Source organism: Sebastes fasciatus, chromosome 6 (assembly GCF_043250625.1).
Source record: "Sebastes fasciatus isolate fSebFas1 chromosome 6, fSebFas1.pri, whole genome shotgun sequence".
NCBI lineage: Eukaryota > Metazoa > Chordata > Actinopteri > Perciformes > Sebastidae > Sebastes > Sebastes fasciatus.
The window spans coordinates 24,723,158-24,737,277 of NC_133800.1; the positions used below are offsets into that span (position 1 = coordinate 24,723,158).

At 41.0% G+C, this 14,120-nt stretch overlaps 1 protein-coding gene across 1 annotated transcript; it reads right to left on the bottom strand.

The window, feature by feature from the left end:
• Positions 1-715: 715 nt before the first annotated feature.
• Positions 716-11,761, bottom strand: rflna (refilin A). Its single transcript, XM_074638706.1, has 4 exons — positions 11,491-11,761; positions 11,045-11,391; positions 4,939-5,048; positions 716-4,807 (listed from the first exon to the last, which is right to left on the bottom strand). Exons 2-4 carry the CDS (start codon positions 11,261-11,263, stop codon positions 4,474-4,476), a joined length of 663 nt encoding a protein of 220 aa, XP_074494807.1. The 5' UTR covers positions 11,264-11,391; positions 11,491-11,761; the 3' UTR covers positions 716-4,473.
• Between the last annotated feature and the right edge of the window lie 2,359 nt (positions 11,762-14,120).

Below are 14,120 nucleotides of genomic sequence, written 5' to 3' on the forward strand. Positions count from 1 at the left end.
AATGCTTGACCCGTCCCTCTCTGTGTCTGGAGAACTCCCTCTTTCTTTCAGATGGACAAATGTAATCCTGTGCTAAGCCAGCCCAGTTGCACAGCAGTTTGTAAAATAGTAATGTGATATATGTATTCGTGTACATAGACACAAAATTTGTGATGGTCAGCACAAAATAAATTTTTATGTAATCCGTATGTATGCAATTGTGATCCAGGAAGTATAAAGAGCGACAAACAGCGCGTAGAAAAGAGGTCGGGGTGGTTGGGCTGGTCAAAAAACAGGACTTTTTCGCCCAGGAGACCGGTGTCTCATGTCCCATGTGAAACCTCAAGTTAAACTTGATTAATTTGTCACGTAATTTACGTTAATTTAACCCAAAACCACGATCTTTTCCTAAACATAACTAAGTAGTTTTGTTGCCTAAGCCTAACCAAGTCGATCTTTTCCTAAACCTAACTGAGTAGTTTTATTTTGAAAAGACTGGAGCGGAAATTGACACATGCGTCATGTGTTGCTAGACATTCATAGAAAAACGCACGAAAAAATACGTTGTTGAAAGTCGTGCTGAGCGCGTCACGAAAAGAAGGGAAATTCGTGTCTATATACATGAATCAAATAGATTAACTATTTCACGAACTGCCATGAGACTGTCTTGACTAAGCAGGCAAACACAATGTCCTGTGATCAAAATTAAGCAACAAATATTCTCGATGCAGCAGAATTAGGATTTGGGAATTGCTTCTTTTTATTCATTTAGGATATACATCTTTTTAAATTATTTTCTTTGATCAGAACAAGAACGATGATTGACGTACAAAAATATAAAGAGAATTATGAAGTGCCTCGATGCCACATATACAACAGGAAAATATTTTACAGTAACAAAATCAAGTGTTAGGAAACACAAAAGTATCTCACATAAAAACCACCAATGCATTAAACTTGACACCAACTTTCTCTCATCATTCTCTGACATTTCGCAGACCATCAACACATAACAAAACTCTCCATCATCTTGCCAGGAACTTTACTGTTTAGTATAAAAAAGCCATCTTCAGAACGATTTCCTCATCTCATTTAATATTTCTTTTGAAAGAGCAGATCTGACTTCTCTCCTCTTGTCTTGCTCTTTGTATCGCTACTTACTGTTCCCTCATTAAAACCCAGTACCCATCTTACAGTACTGATGCACCACTTCAGCTTCGTGCCCTCCGTGTGTCTCCTACACTTACCTGGAGGCAAAAATAACTAGACCGCAAGTTCAAAACCTCAGCTGAAAGTCTGGAAAATGGATTTACAATGAAGTCAAACTGATACCTATAAAAATTTGAGGTAAAGTCTGAAGTTTCAATATTTGCCATTTTCTAAATATATATACAAGACAGACACAAAAAGAAGTCATGAAAAGCTCAATAAAAATCTATTTTACATCTCCAACAGGGAAATCTGATATGGTTTCACTGCTCCACTTTTTACATGTCGGTAATTACAGAAGGGTTGGATGCTTTTCAGCGACCTCGGATCAGAAACATGCCCACAATGACAATTTGTTGATATCCGAAAACAACATTCGAAACACTCGGTTGCACCAGCTATTCGTAAATTCAAGCCTATAGTTATAATGTTTAAGTGTTTAGGTAGAGATTTATACTTCACTAAATCAAAAGAGGTTGTAAATTGTATTACACAAAGTAGTTGTTATTAAATATGTTAGCCCTGATTAGAGTGAAGAGTATGCAATATCGTTGAAACAACTGCTGTCACTTGGTCAGATTTTAAATCAAATTTAACTAAAGTATCAAAATTACGTAACACGATATTAATAGACAATGTCAGATAATGATGGAATAATGTTAGCTAGGTTAGCATATACAAATATTGCATGAATACTAACACTGAAAAACACAGATTTCTCCATTTATGCACTAAAACAACGTATTACCTACATTTACAAAAGATTATTAGTTAAGTTTAATATATATTGTTTGCCCCCTAATACTATAATTTTGTGACGCTACAGTGACTTTGTGTGTACATCATTGATTTTGTACATATCGTTAGCTAACGGAACCAACTGACAAAGCTGACGTTAGTTTGCTAATATATAACCTGTTTAGAGTGAAGAGTTACGCAATATGGTTGAAACATCTGACCAACAATTGGGAAGATTTAAAATCAAATTTCACTAAAGTAACAAAATTACTAAAATTACGTAACGTGATATTAATAATGTCGGACTAAATGAGTGAATAACGTTAGCATAATCAAATATTGCAAGAATGCTAACACTGAAAAACACAGATTTCTCCATGTGTGCACAATAAAACAACGTATTACCTACATTTACAAAAGATTACTAGTTAAGTTTAATATATCATTTGCCCCCTAAAACTATAACTTTTGACGCTACATGTTTAGCTACATCGTTGATTTTCTTTTGAGCTGCAGATGTTTCCTAGCAAGTATTTGCTAGCTAAGACATTCCTCAAGTTTTAATGGTGCAACATTATTAATAAATCACAAGTTTAACGACCAGTGCACAAACTTAGTGATGCATTTACGAATATCTGGTGCCACCTAATTCAGAAGAGTGTTAGCCTGTTATTTCGAGAGGCAGTTGAAATGTTGATTTCTTGTATCACTAAACCATCCAGACACTTGCAGTTGGAAATTGTTTTTGTGTTTGACTGTCATGGAGAAGTAGACGAGTGAGTCAGTACACTTTGTTCAGTACCAAGAGAAGTGACAGAGAAGTGATTCAAATCGTCAAACACTTCCCCCTGATTGTCTTTGGCACTTTGTGTGACGAGCTCGACCATCTGACACCAAAGCAGGTTCAAAACAAACAGTTTCACTGATTGGAATAAAAGCAAACCAGACAATGCAAGTTCTCAATCATCTTTTAACTAACTATAGGGAATGGGAATCACGGAGCATTCTGGGGCGCGCCGCCACTTTTGGAGGGTAGCGTATGGAGCTACGGTAGACTGTCATTATCTGTCACTGGTCACCCATATAAATAGAAGCTGAGAGAGGCAAAGGGGCCATATATTACAAAAATGAAGTTGGTTTATGATATTGATCCTTGCAAATTAGGAGGACCTTGACAGCTTGCACCTAATACGGTCACTGATGTGTTTTGGCGTTGGTGAACACCCATCAGCAGTTTAAAATATGTTAATCTTTGGAGGCCGATGTCCAATTTACAAACGGGTAGGTAGAATGCCAAATGACTCTATGCTATATATACTACAATTCAGTTTTTGAATCGTATTCACTGTGCAGTGTTTTGTGTTATTTGACATTTGAAGTAAATAGCCAGCGGATGGCACTCTCACGCTTTATCCTCCAAAAATGGCCAACTTGCTGTCGGTGACGTCACATTCCCATTCCCTATAGATGATGTGTTGTCCTGGTGAAGCAGATTAACTGGGTTTTATAAGTGTTCAACTCTTAATAAATAATAACTAAGGATGTTTTCCCCCAAAACTTCATTGATTGTTGCTCTGCAGCCAAACAAGCTAACAAAGAACCTGTTTACCAAAGCACCCTTAATGCCGACATTTACTTCACCAAAGTATTCAAATTAAGTTTTAACAGACATTAGGATTAACAGGTGTAAAAACCATAACTGCAGTGATCCAACACGGCTGAATATTCAATGTTACAGAGAACCTAAGATTTGAAACCAAGTTTTCAGAGTCTTTCAAATATTCTCTGTGGTTATTGCGCTGTGATCCTTCAGTTTTAATTCTAGAGACCACTCTGGTGAATGAACAGGACACCTTGCAATGTGCCCTTGAGTTTAATTAAATGCTTGATCAGACTAGACAAGCTGCTGTTTGAACGTGTGTTAGGCTACAACAAAAGCAAGTGTTCTGTCTCAGTATGTGGAGTTATTACAAAGAGATAAACTGTTTTCAAAAATATCTTTGGTCCAATTTTTCATATGCAGTACTGAAATCCCCCCCAATGCAATGTCAAGTCCACTGGGAGGACTGTGATATATAGAAAACAAGTGCAATAAAGCCATATTAGAAAGCTTTGCATTGGTGTGACTGGGTTTGCGCAGGCTCGGCTGAAATCCACCTCGCGTGTCATGTTGACTCGTCTCTACATACGCAGACGTCTACCGTCTGTTGCCTTCACTGAGGTTACAATAAAACCTGAAAGAGAGCAAAGGCCACCAATTTGTCAGCTCTTGTATTAAATAAGACATTAACCATTGAAGTGCAGCTTTAAACTGCCAGAGGACAGACTCCCTTTTTAAAGACTGCATCAGTAGAAAGTCTAAATACAGGTGAAATGTCACTAAAGGGTTCCAAGAGTTTCCTCCATGGCGAGTAAAGATGAACAGAGTAGGGTTTTTAGGGGCTCCGGGTATTACTTGAAGTATTTCCCTTCCAATGCGGGCCTTCCCAAGTTCCTCGTCCTCCGAAACAAACCACCAGGCAGCCCTCTCCCAGTGCATTCTGGGCCCTACAGGTCCTCTGTGTAGATGATACAGGGACTGGTATCCTCACTCGACTCCAGCTGCACCGTGGAGACAAACCAGCGGCGGGAGCCCGTGGCGTTGTAGTTGAGCGTGGTGCGGAAAGTGTTCTTGGCGTGTTTCGGGTAGATAATGGTGGTGCTCTGGTAGCTGATGGGTTTCTGCCTCGGCTCCAGGTACACCTGGGACTTGTAGCTCCTCCAGGTGCAGTTGCGCACTGCCACCACTGTCTCGCTGAAGGAGGTGGGCGTGGGAACGGGGGCGCAGAGCACTCGGTCCCGGTAGTGCTTGTCCGAGTCGTACTTTACCTCGGAGTTGCACCTGGAAAGGAGATGACAACTCTTTAGAAACAAAATTGATCACTAGGTGGCAGTGTTGACAAGAGAATAATGAGTGAACTAAGATCCATGTTGCAACCAATACTTTGTCTTCATGTGTCGAAGTTCCCTTACTTGATTTCCTGCTCTGGTTTGGGGTTAACCTCGATGCTTTCTCCGAAGAACACGGGGTGCATGCGAGTCTTTGGGTCCGTGCCCGTGGAGTTCAGCAGCAGGTAGGGCAGCTGTGCAGGGGAAAACACAAGAGTCACAATCTCACAAAAAACATCCGTGAACTGCTGAACTGTTTGTAACCAGCCTGCCAACATGTCCATTCAAGGAATTCTAGTAAAAAAAAATCCCAGCATGGTCGGGGGTTTGAGCAGAGCCAGGAACCCAAATTAAAAACATTGACTGCAGTCCCCACCCTCTCCAGGATCCTTGATCCGCCCTCATGAGAACTACTCGCCTTGTCCGCGGCACGACTACTGCTACAGCAACAATTAGACAAGAAGCACAGCAGTCGGTCGGGGCAACGCTTCCATTTTAATTCAGATAATTACACTGTGTGGGTCCAGCCAGATGAAGCGTTGGTGGTAAATCTCTTTCTGGCTGGCTAGAGATGTGTGGCCATGATGACACAGCCTGTGTGTGTGTGTGGACTGAAAATAGGCTTAAAGATGTTGGGCCTACAGTAGTTACAGAAATGTGGATAATGATGCTGTTTGAAAATAATAATGATTCTCTTTTGACCTGCTGCCTCCACAGGGAGGTCAGAGGTTTGTTAACTAGAAGATGTTATCTAACTAGAAGACAGTCTCTAAACATGTTGATGTGCCTTTGTCATATTCCTTGATTCTTAAGTAAATTCAGATTTTTAGGGTTCAAATGATCAAACATGCATGTGTGAGTCTGTTTTCATTGCCGCTACTCCACCTGCTTCACCCATTGAAACTCACAGCTCACCAACTTCAATGATTTCTGATGCATAAAATACTTTTGAAACCAAAATATTAGGTTTTAGGGCTGCAACTAATCCTTATTTCCATAATCAACTCATCTAGTGTATTGTTTAGCTGTAAAATGTGAAAGTTTGCTCCAGCTGGTGGGCGGTGCTTGGTATTTCCACAACTGATCTCAACACGGCGGCCGCGTCACAAACTTTCTCATTTTACAGCTAAACAGTACACTACAAGATGTTCCTGAAAACATTTGAGGCGTGAAATAGGCATTACAGTAACAGAATATTAATTAATATTTGATCAGCGCTGCCTAGTTTGACCGTTTGATCGCCGTCTGTGAGTGATTGACAGCTGCTCAGAGACGGCAAGGCTCCAGCTCGGCTCAGATTGGTTGTTTTTCCTCCGGTCTGGGAAGTCTTGCAGATGCCATTAGGAGCACCGGAGGACACAGAGGCACGTGATTTGTTTCAGATTACCTGACTCATGCACTACTGTCAGGATATAGCGACCGTTTTATAAAAACTTTTTTTTTAAACATATATAACGCATTCATTTTCATGGGATTAATTCAGAGCACAACCCCAGATGGGATACAGATATACTGTACTCAACTAACTGTACAAACCAGCTCTGTTTTAATACTGACCCTTGACCTCTGAGTCGCCCCTTTGGAGCCATAAGGGGAAAACAGAGCTGCACCAATCAGAAGCTCAGATACTGTCACACACCGTGAGGCAAGGTTGTAATTGACCGTTTTCTTTGCATGTGTGTGTCTTTGACCGATCTGAATCAAATGGCACCCCGACCACTACTCCGGCACCTCTCACGTTACACGGGGGAGGCTGTCACATGCTACGGTTTGGCCGCGGTTAAGCGCACATGCCACTACAGGGGACGAGCAGGAACAGGCCAAGGGCACGGCAGCTCGTCTTACCTACGGCCCACGATCATCACCACGCACTATCTGAACGCCGGTGGAGCTGAACTTGCACAGCTGCTAGTTTTGAACTGAAAAAAAGTTAATCTGCAGGCTGCTCAGTTTCTGCTGCTGTTGCTTCATGACCTAAAAAAAATTCTTTACCTCCGCTGCTCCGGCATGGAGAGCATCCCAGGTATTTCTCCACGGTGTGTTCTGGCAACTTGTGCAAAGCAAACACTCGTGAATGGAGGGGAGGTCACCTCCAGGCAGCGGATCCCCCAGCATGCTCACAAAGCATAAACCCCCCCCCCATGGAAGCACATTTCTGCCCAGGAAAAATAGTCTGCAGCTGAGCAACCCACACAATGTACAATGCACAATGCAGAGCTGCAGTGAGAAAAACGCCAACTCAAACACACTTTTCCAACTGCTGGCCTTTTGGCGAAGTGAACTGACTTTGCATCCTGCGTTTGCAAGGACGCATCAGTATCACACAGCGAGGCAGATTTAGAAAAGTCATGAGATCTGTCTCCTGTCTGTCCTCCTGTCTAATCCACCTACACTTGACCGGTATCCTTGTACAGGACATGTACTGTACTTATACAGCTCTAAAACATCCAAGATTACGTGACCACAGCCATCATGCATCTAATCCCTCTTGTTCAGTCGTTCATACATGTATCTTAAGAAGTATAAGAATAATTATCCCACATCTGCGTAAATTTGACCCCAGTTTCAAAACAGACTGAGGGTTACTCCGCGTTTAATTTAGAAGTGAGAGGTCATCAAACACTTATGCAACGGCCTGCAACCGCCCTAACAAGCCCCCTGCACTCTAAAATAGACCCTGAGGATTGTTCTTAGGTGGCATACAAAAACAACACATAAATAGATTTTGAAAAAAAAAAAATCGGGTACATGTACGCCTCCTCTCGTCCTGCCAACACACACTTGACAACTGTAAAAATCTATATCTGATGGAGAGGTTTGATTCAGGACTGATCTTTTAAAAACCACAAAGCAGAGGAGACCTACTAATCTGAACCTCCGGAGGATTAGAGGATCTGTCTTTCTTTCTCTGCAAACCAATGTCACGCAACTTCCCAGGATGCAGCGCTGCATTTCTGAGGCCTCCCTCCCTCAGACACTTTAAAAAGCCACCCCGACCTGCGCTGACATGTTCTTGAAAGACTCTTTTTGAAACTGGGAGTGACCTGAAAAATGATTTTCAATAAAATCCGCCCCGTCATGTGCGACACAAATCACTGCAGCGTGTCACTGATATGAAATTAGGCAATTATCATAAATCTTACAGTAGTTCCCATGGAATATATAATCTACTATGTGCTGTGTCATGTCTGTTCTCAGCTGAATGAGTACTAACATTGCCTTAGGGTGCTCTGACTGTTTGAGTGGTGCATTTACAGTAAAGTACAGTTGTTGCACATATTGCTGGAAATATCATGAAGTTTGCCCTTTTAAATGTAATTATCACTGACAACGCCCAAGAGCTAGTTGGATTTTTAAAGATATAATGCAAGAAATAAAAAAAAAATTTACAACTAAATAAGTTAATTAAAACAACGTAATAATGGTTGACTATTTGGTCATAAGTTTTTCTAAATATTTCAGTTTTATGTTTGGACCTGCGGAGACTTAGGCAGATATCTAATAGTAATATCGTGAACAGGGATACTTTTCACTGCTGACATCAACTGCTACCACATCCACATACAGTACATGGTGTATTGAACATTACTAAATCCAGCAGGACCCTGGTTTCCAGACGCTGATTTATTTTTTCTTTAAGCCAACATTCATTTTTCATTCTTTTTGAGACGAATCAAATTCACATTATTCTGTTTCCTACAATTTTAACTGGAAATGCAGCGATACGGATCAGATATTGGGCCGATACTGACTCTAATGGGGCCGATCTATTCAATTAAATTCTATGTTTATATATTATATACATTATATACTGGAATTCGAATTCCTGTTTAAGTTTTGACCAATTTGTTGCTGTATTAAAAAGGTTTACACTGGTATCGGATTGGTACTCGGTATCTGACGATACCCAAAGGCCAGATATCGCTATCGGTATCGGTACTGAAAAAGTCGGATCGGTGCATCCCTCATAGATTGAGCAAGACACTTCCATCATCAGGTAACTTCGCAAACTAGCATACTAATTAACATTAACACAAGCTAGACACGACTTACTTTTTAAAACTTTTTTGTAATTCCCTGAGTCACAATTCTAAAATGCAAATACCGAAAAACCCAAACATAAGATGATCTGATATAGAGGTTCCCAACTTGAGGGCTGTCAATCAACTAGAGATGAGTAACAAGTAAGGAAATAAGGAAAAATGATGATGATTACCAAGGAAGGACTGTAAAAGCTGTTCAAATGAAACAACCTGTTAACCAATTAAATATCAGTCTTTGGTTAAAGACATGTGAAGAAGGGTTGCGAGTGGACATTGCTTCACCTTAAAGGGTTACAAGCCATATTGGTTACTGATCTAATAAACAACATTTAAAACGTCAGTAGGAAGAATATTTTTGTCATCATTGGGCAAAATTTCCATAATAACCTTTCAGCATATTGTAATTCAAGTGTTCTGAGAGAAAACTAGACTTCTGCACCTCCTCGTGGCTCTGTTTTCAGGCTTTAGAAAATCTATCCCGTGACGGCAGACTTTGGCCAATCACAGATCATTTCAGAGAGAGAGCGTTCCTATTGACTGTTCATTCGCAAACTCCGATCAAACGGTCAAACCAGGCAGCTCTGGTCAAATATGAATCAATATTCTGTTACTGTAATGCCTATTTCTCACCATGAATGTTTTCAGAAACTTCTTGTAGTGTACTGTTTAGCTGTAAATCAGAGTTCGCGAGTGATTGACAGCTGCTCAGAGACGGCAAAGCTCCAGCTCGGCGCTGATTGGTTATTTTCTTCCGGTCTGTGAAATCTTGCAGATGCTGTTATAGGAGCACCGGAGGACACAAGATTTTTTCAGATTACCTGTCTCATGCACTACTGTCAGGATATAGTGACCTTTTTATAAAACCAACTTTTTATTTTAATCATATTTGCTCCAATTCTACCCACTGCAGCTTTAAAGTGGTTTGAACAGAGGTCACAGACCTGCTGCTATCTGACTCATTAATCTTCGGCCTTCTTGTCAACATGGCTGACATGACAGACCTTGAAGAAGAAGCCTGACCCAAACTTTTTCATGACACACACACCGTCACTCAGATACGTGCTACTGATTTGAAGTTAACTAGTGTTGTAAAGCTCTCCGTCACCTTGCTGCATGGGAGCCCCTGGAATCCTGGCAAGGACCCCTGGGAGTCCCCGGACCCCCAGTTTGGGAAACCCAAGTGGTCCTAATCAACTCTCTGACCCCTGTGACACCATGTAGTAAGAGCCCAGCTGATGCACCAGAGTGAAAAGGAAAACATCTTTACTGGCTTATTGGTGACATCTACACAGTACAAGTGCAACATCAGAAGTTTGCAACTAAGGAATTTCTGACAGAGAGAGAAAGAAAGAGCTTCCAGATGTTGTGAGAGTGGGACTGAAGTGAAATATGTTTTTTGGCCAAACACTAAAATGTTCTCAGATTTTCAGTTTCAGAGTCATTATTAAGCCATTATAGGACCTTTTTTTATCCAGTGTGTCAATGACTATGGACACAACATAGATTACACTTTCAGATTACAATTTCAAATGATAAGATTAACCCTCCTATTGTCTTCCAGTCGACCTTGCAACTTTTGGTCTGGTTTGACGGTTTATAAAGCATAAACTATAAATTACCACCTAATTCTGTGTTACACCTTTTTAGCCAACCTCGTTCCAACTCATTACCATAGGTTTTACACTTTTTGGGGGGGGATTTATGGTTAATAAACATTATTTCCATGAAATTACACCAAATTTTTTTGTAAAAAAAGCAGAAATCTTGAATTATTTTGACTATCAGTGGAACATAACATTGATGGATTATCACAGATTGATATATGTCAAAGTTTAGTCAGAATATTATAAATATTATAATATAAAACATTTTCAATGGCAGCACATAATGACACATTTTAAGCAAACTTCATTCCAACTCATTACCACAAGTTTTACACTTTTTTTCTGTAATTTATGGTCAGTAAACTTCATTTACATGAAATTATACCTCCTTTTTGAGCATAGAAAACCCCCCAGAAATTATGATTTACTTTCATCCATGTTATTTTGGGGCAATCAGATGAAAGAAACCCATATTTGTGATATGATGAAGTTTGTAAACGGGTCAAACAAGAAGGTTAAATAAAAGAAATATATGTTTCTTACCAGTTTGCCTTCTCTGCTTTCCTTTTTATAATATCCATGATGGCTTTCGACGGGCGTCGTGCAGCTGCCGGATCTCGACTCGATGGGAGCCGGAGAGAGGGAGCAGAAAGGCGGACTGGGACTAGGAGGTAAACCCGAATCCGGACTGTCGAGCAGCCCTTCTCGGTTCTTTCCTTTCAGGCTATCATCCATCGCTTGTAAATGTAGGTGCCCCACCATTTCTGGGACGACTCAAAGTCAAAGAAAAACAAACACCACCACCAGACGAAGGCGCACTGACACAAGTTGCGCGTCGAAAAAGAAGAAACAATCCTGGGAGAACTTTTTTTTCTTTTTCAAGATGACTTCTGCAAAGCAAAGCAGAGAAGAGGAGATTTAGGAAATATGCATTTAAATCATTGCAAAACTCCACAGAGTTATTTATTTCTCCTGAAACTTTACTGTACCTGTGAAGTGTCCACCTTTAATCCCCAAATTATATTCCAACAAATAGGAAAAATCAACCACAAACTTAAAAAAAACTTGACACCAAAGTGAACTATTAAGGTGTTATTATTTTTAAGTTAAAAAAAAACCAAACGTAGTAAAAGTCGCGACAAAAACCCAAAAAGTGGACTGTGCGTCTGGCACCGATCAGGATGAGAGCTGCTCTGCTCTGCTCTGCTCTGACTGTGTGTGTGCGTGTGTGTGTGAGAGTGTGTGTATGTGTGTGCTCCAGTGGAGAGCTCCTTCTTAATGATCCTGCCAGGCTTCTTTTTTTTTTTTTTTTTTTGCACCTGGATCCAGTCCAGCCCTCATGATCTGGATCACTTCCATGTACAACCGACAGGGGCGTGCACGTCCTCCTCGCTCTATAGGCCTATATAGGCAGTTTATGATCTGCTGAAGTGCCCTTGAGCAAGATACCCAAAACCCCTATACCTGCTGGAGCTGCTGGTTTGGTTATATCAATATTTTAAAATTAGCAGCTAAGTATTAAAGGGACTATTTGTAACTTTCAGAAATGCTTGTTAACAGCGACACCTGTGGCCGTGAAGTCAACGAAAGTCAACGTCGGGCTCGCGCCTGCTCGCTCTAAATAGACATGAACGAGCATCGCTCAAAACAGTGAGGCGACACACGTCAGCTAAAACCACAATATCACTCTATATTTCAGCTGCTTGGCAGTAATGTTAGCTGACCAGACGAAGGTCTCTCCATGAATCAATGCTGATCCTAGTGTTGGCTTTGAGGCTGAAGCAGGAAGAGAAACGTTATCGCCTCCGACCGCAGCCGGAGAGAGACACCGGCACCCGGTCGGAGACGGTAACGTTTCTTCTCCTGCTTTAGCCCCGCTGCAGGAAGAGAAACGTTACCGTCTCTGACCGGGTGCCGGTGATAACGTTTCTTGCTGCGGAGCCCCGTCACGGAAAACCTCTGTTGGTCTGGAGGAGCTGCAGCATTTATTTCTGCACAAACATCCATTGTACATTTACTAGATATTCTCAGAGCTACTAACTCTTCTGCAGTGTGGTGTGAGCGCGCATGCACATCTAGAGGTGAAGCGAGAACGCGCGTGTGAAGGCAAGCAGGCAGAGGAGCAGGACTCCGGCCACACACGAGAGCGCATATGACCTGTCCCGACCCGGTACATTTATACGCTTAAAAAGTTACAAACGGTCCCTTTAATTAGTAAGTAATTGGCATAATAATATACCACCAGGGTCTGAAATTAAGGTTTCTCCTCTCCTGCCACAGTGGCAGGTCACTTAACATTTCTACCGGCCACTCAGCTTTTTTTGTCTGCCACTTCTGAAATCTAGGTAGAACACTTTAAAATTGTAAACACTAAGTCAGTGGTACTAGACCATAGAATTGTGGAATATATCATGTAACCTTAATCCCTAACTATATTTAATTTAGGAATTGCTTTTTAAAAATAATATTTGCCATGGTGGCAGGTGACCTGAAATTCTTACCTGCCACTGCCAACATTTACGCTGTTATTTGGCAGATGGCAGTTGCTAATTTCATTCCCTGTATACCACTATCCATAACCGCAAGTTATTACATAATGAAACTATTCATTAGTAACAGTTAGTTATTAATTAGTCAGTTGGCACTCATTCAATTTGGCACTGTTCATAGTTAGCGGTTATTAGTTATATATAAATTAAAGCTGCAGTGGGTAGAAATGGAGCAAATTTGATTTAAAAAAAAGTTATTTTTATAAAACGGTCACTATATCCTGACAGTAGTGCATGAGACAGGTAATCCGAAGAAAATCCACATGCCTCTGTGTCCTCCGGTGCTCCTAATGGCATCTGCAAGATTTCACAGACCGGAAGACAACAACCAATCAGAGCCTGCTGTCCAGCTGCCGTCAATCACTCGCGAACTCCGATCAAACGGTCATACTAGGCAGCGCTGATCAAATTAATCAATATTCTGTTACGTTAATGCCTATTTTTCGCCTCAAATGTTGTCATAAACATCTTGTAGTGTACTGTTTAGCTGTAAAATGGGAAAGTTTGTGACCCGGCAGCCATGTTGAGATCAGTTGAGGAAATACCAAGCACCGCCCACCAGCCTGAGCACAGCCAATAGGAATGCTCTCTCTCTGAAATTACCCGTGATTGGCCAAAGTCTCCCGTCACAGGCTAGACTTTTTAAAGCCTGAAAACAGAGCCATGAGGAGATGCAGAAGTCTAGTTTCCTCTCAGAATACTTGAATTACAATATGCTGAAAGGATAATATGGAATTTTTGCCCAATAATGCCAGAAATATTCTGCATACTGAACGTTCAATTAGTAATTAAGAGTTAATAATATGTCAGTTCATCAGAGTACTTAAGTACTATTTTTCACAAGGGTTGTACTTCGCTACATATCACATCTGTTACAGAGTAAAAACAGATGTCACATGAAACAGTCCTGATATACTGTGTGAGAATGAAACAAAAGAAAAAGGCGATAAATCGAAGCGCTACAGCAGAGAAGAAGCTGCAAGTGTGTCTGTGGCCACAGGAGGGCTGAGCTCCAGAGAAGTGATACTCAGGAAATTATGTTATCAAGGTTTACGTTCACGGGTCGCCGA

Coding starts and splice junctions, on each gene's coding strand:
- rflna (XM_074638706.1), bottom strand. CDS start 11,263: ATGGTGGGGCACCTACATTTACAAGCGATGGATGATAGCCTGAAAGGA. Junction 5,049..11,044: donor AAAGCAGAGAAGGCAAACTG/GTAAGAAACATA, acceptor TCCCCTGCACAG/CTGCCCTACCTGCTGCTGAA. Junction 4,808..4,938: donor AAACCAGAGCAGGAAATCAA/GTAAGGGAACTT, acceptor TCTCCTTTCCAG/GTGCAACTCCGAGGTAAAGT.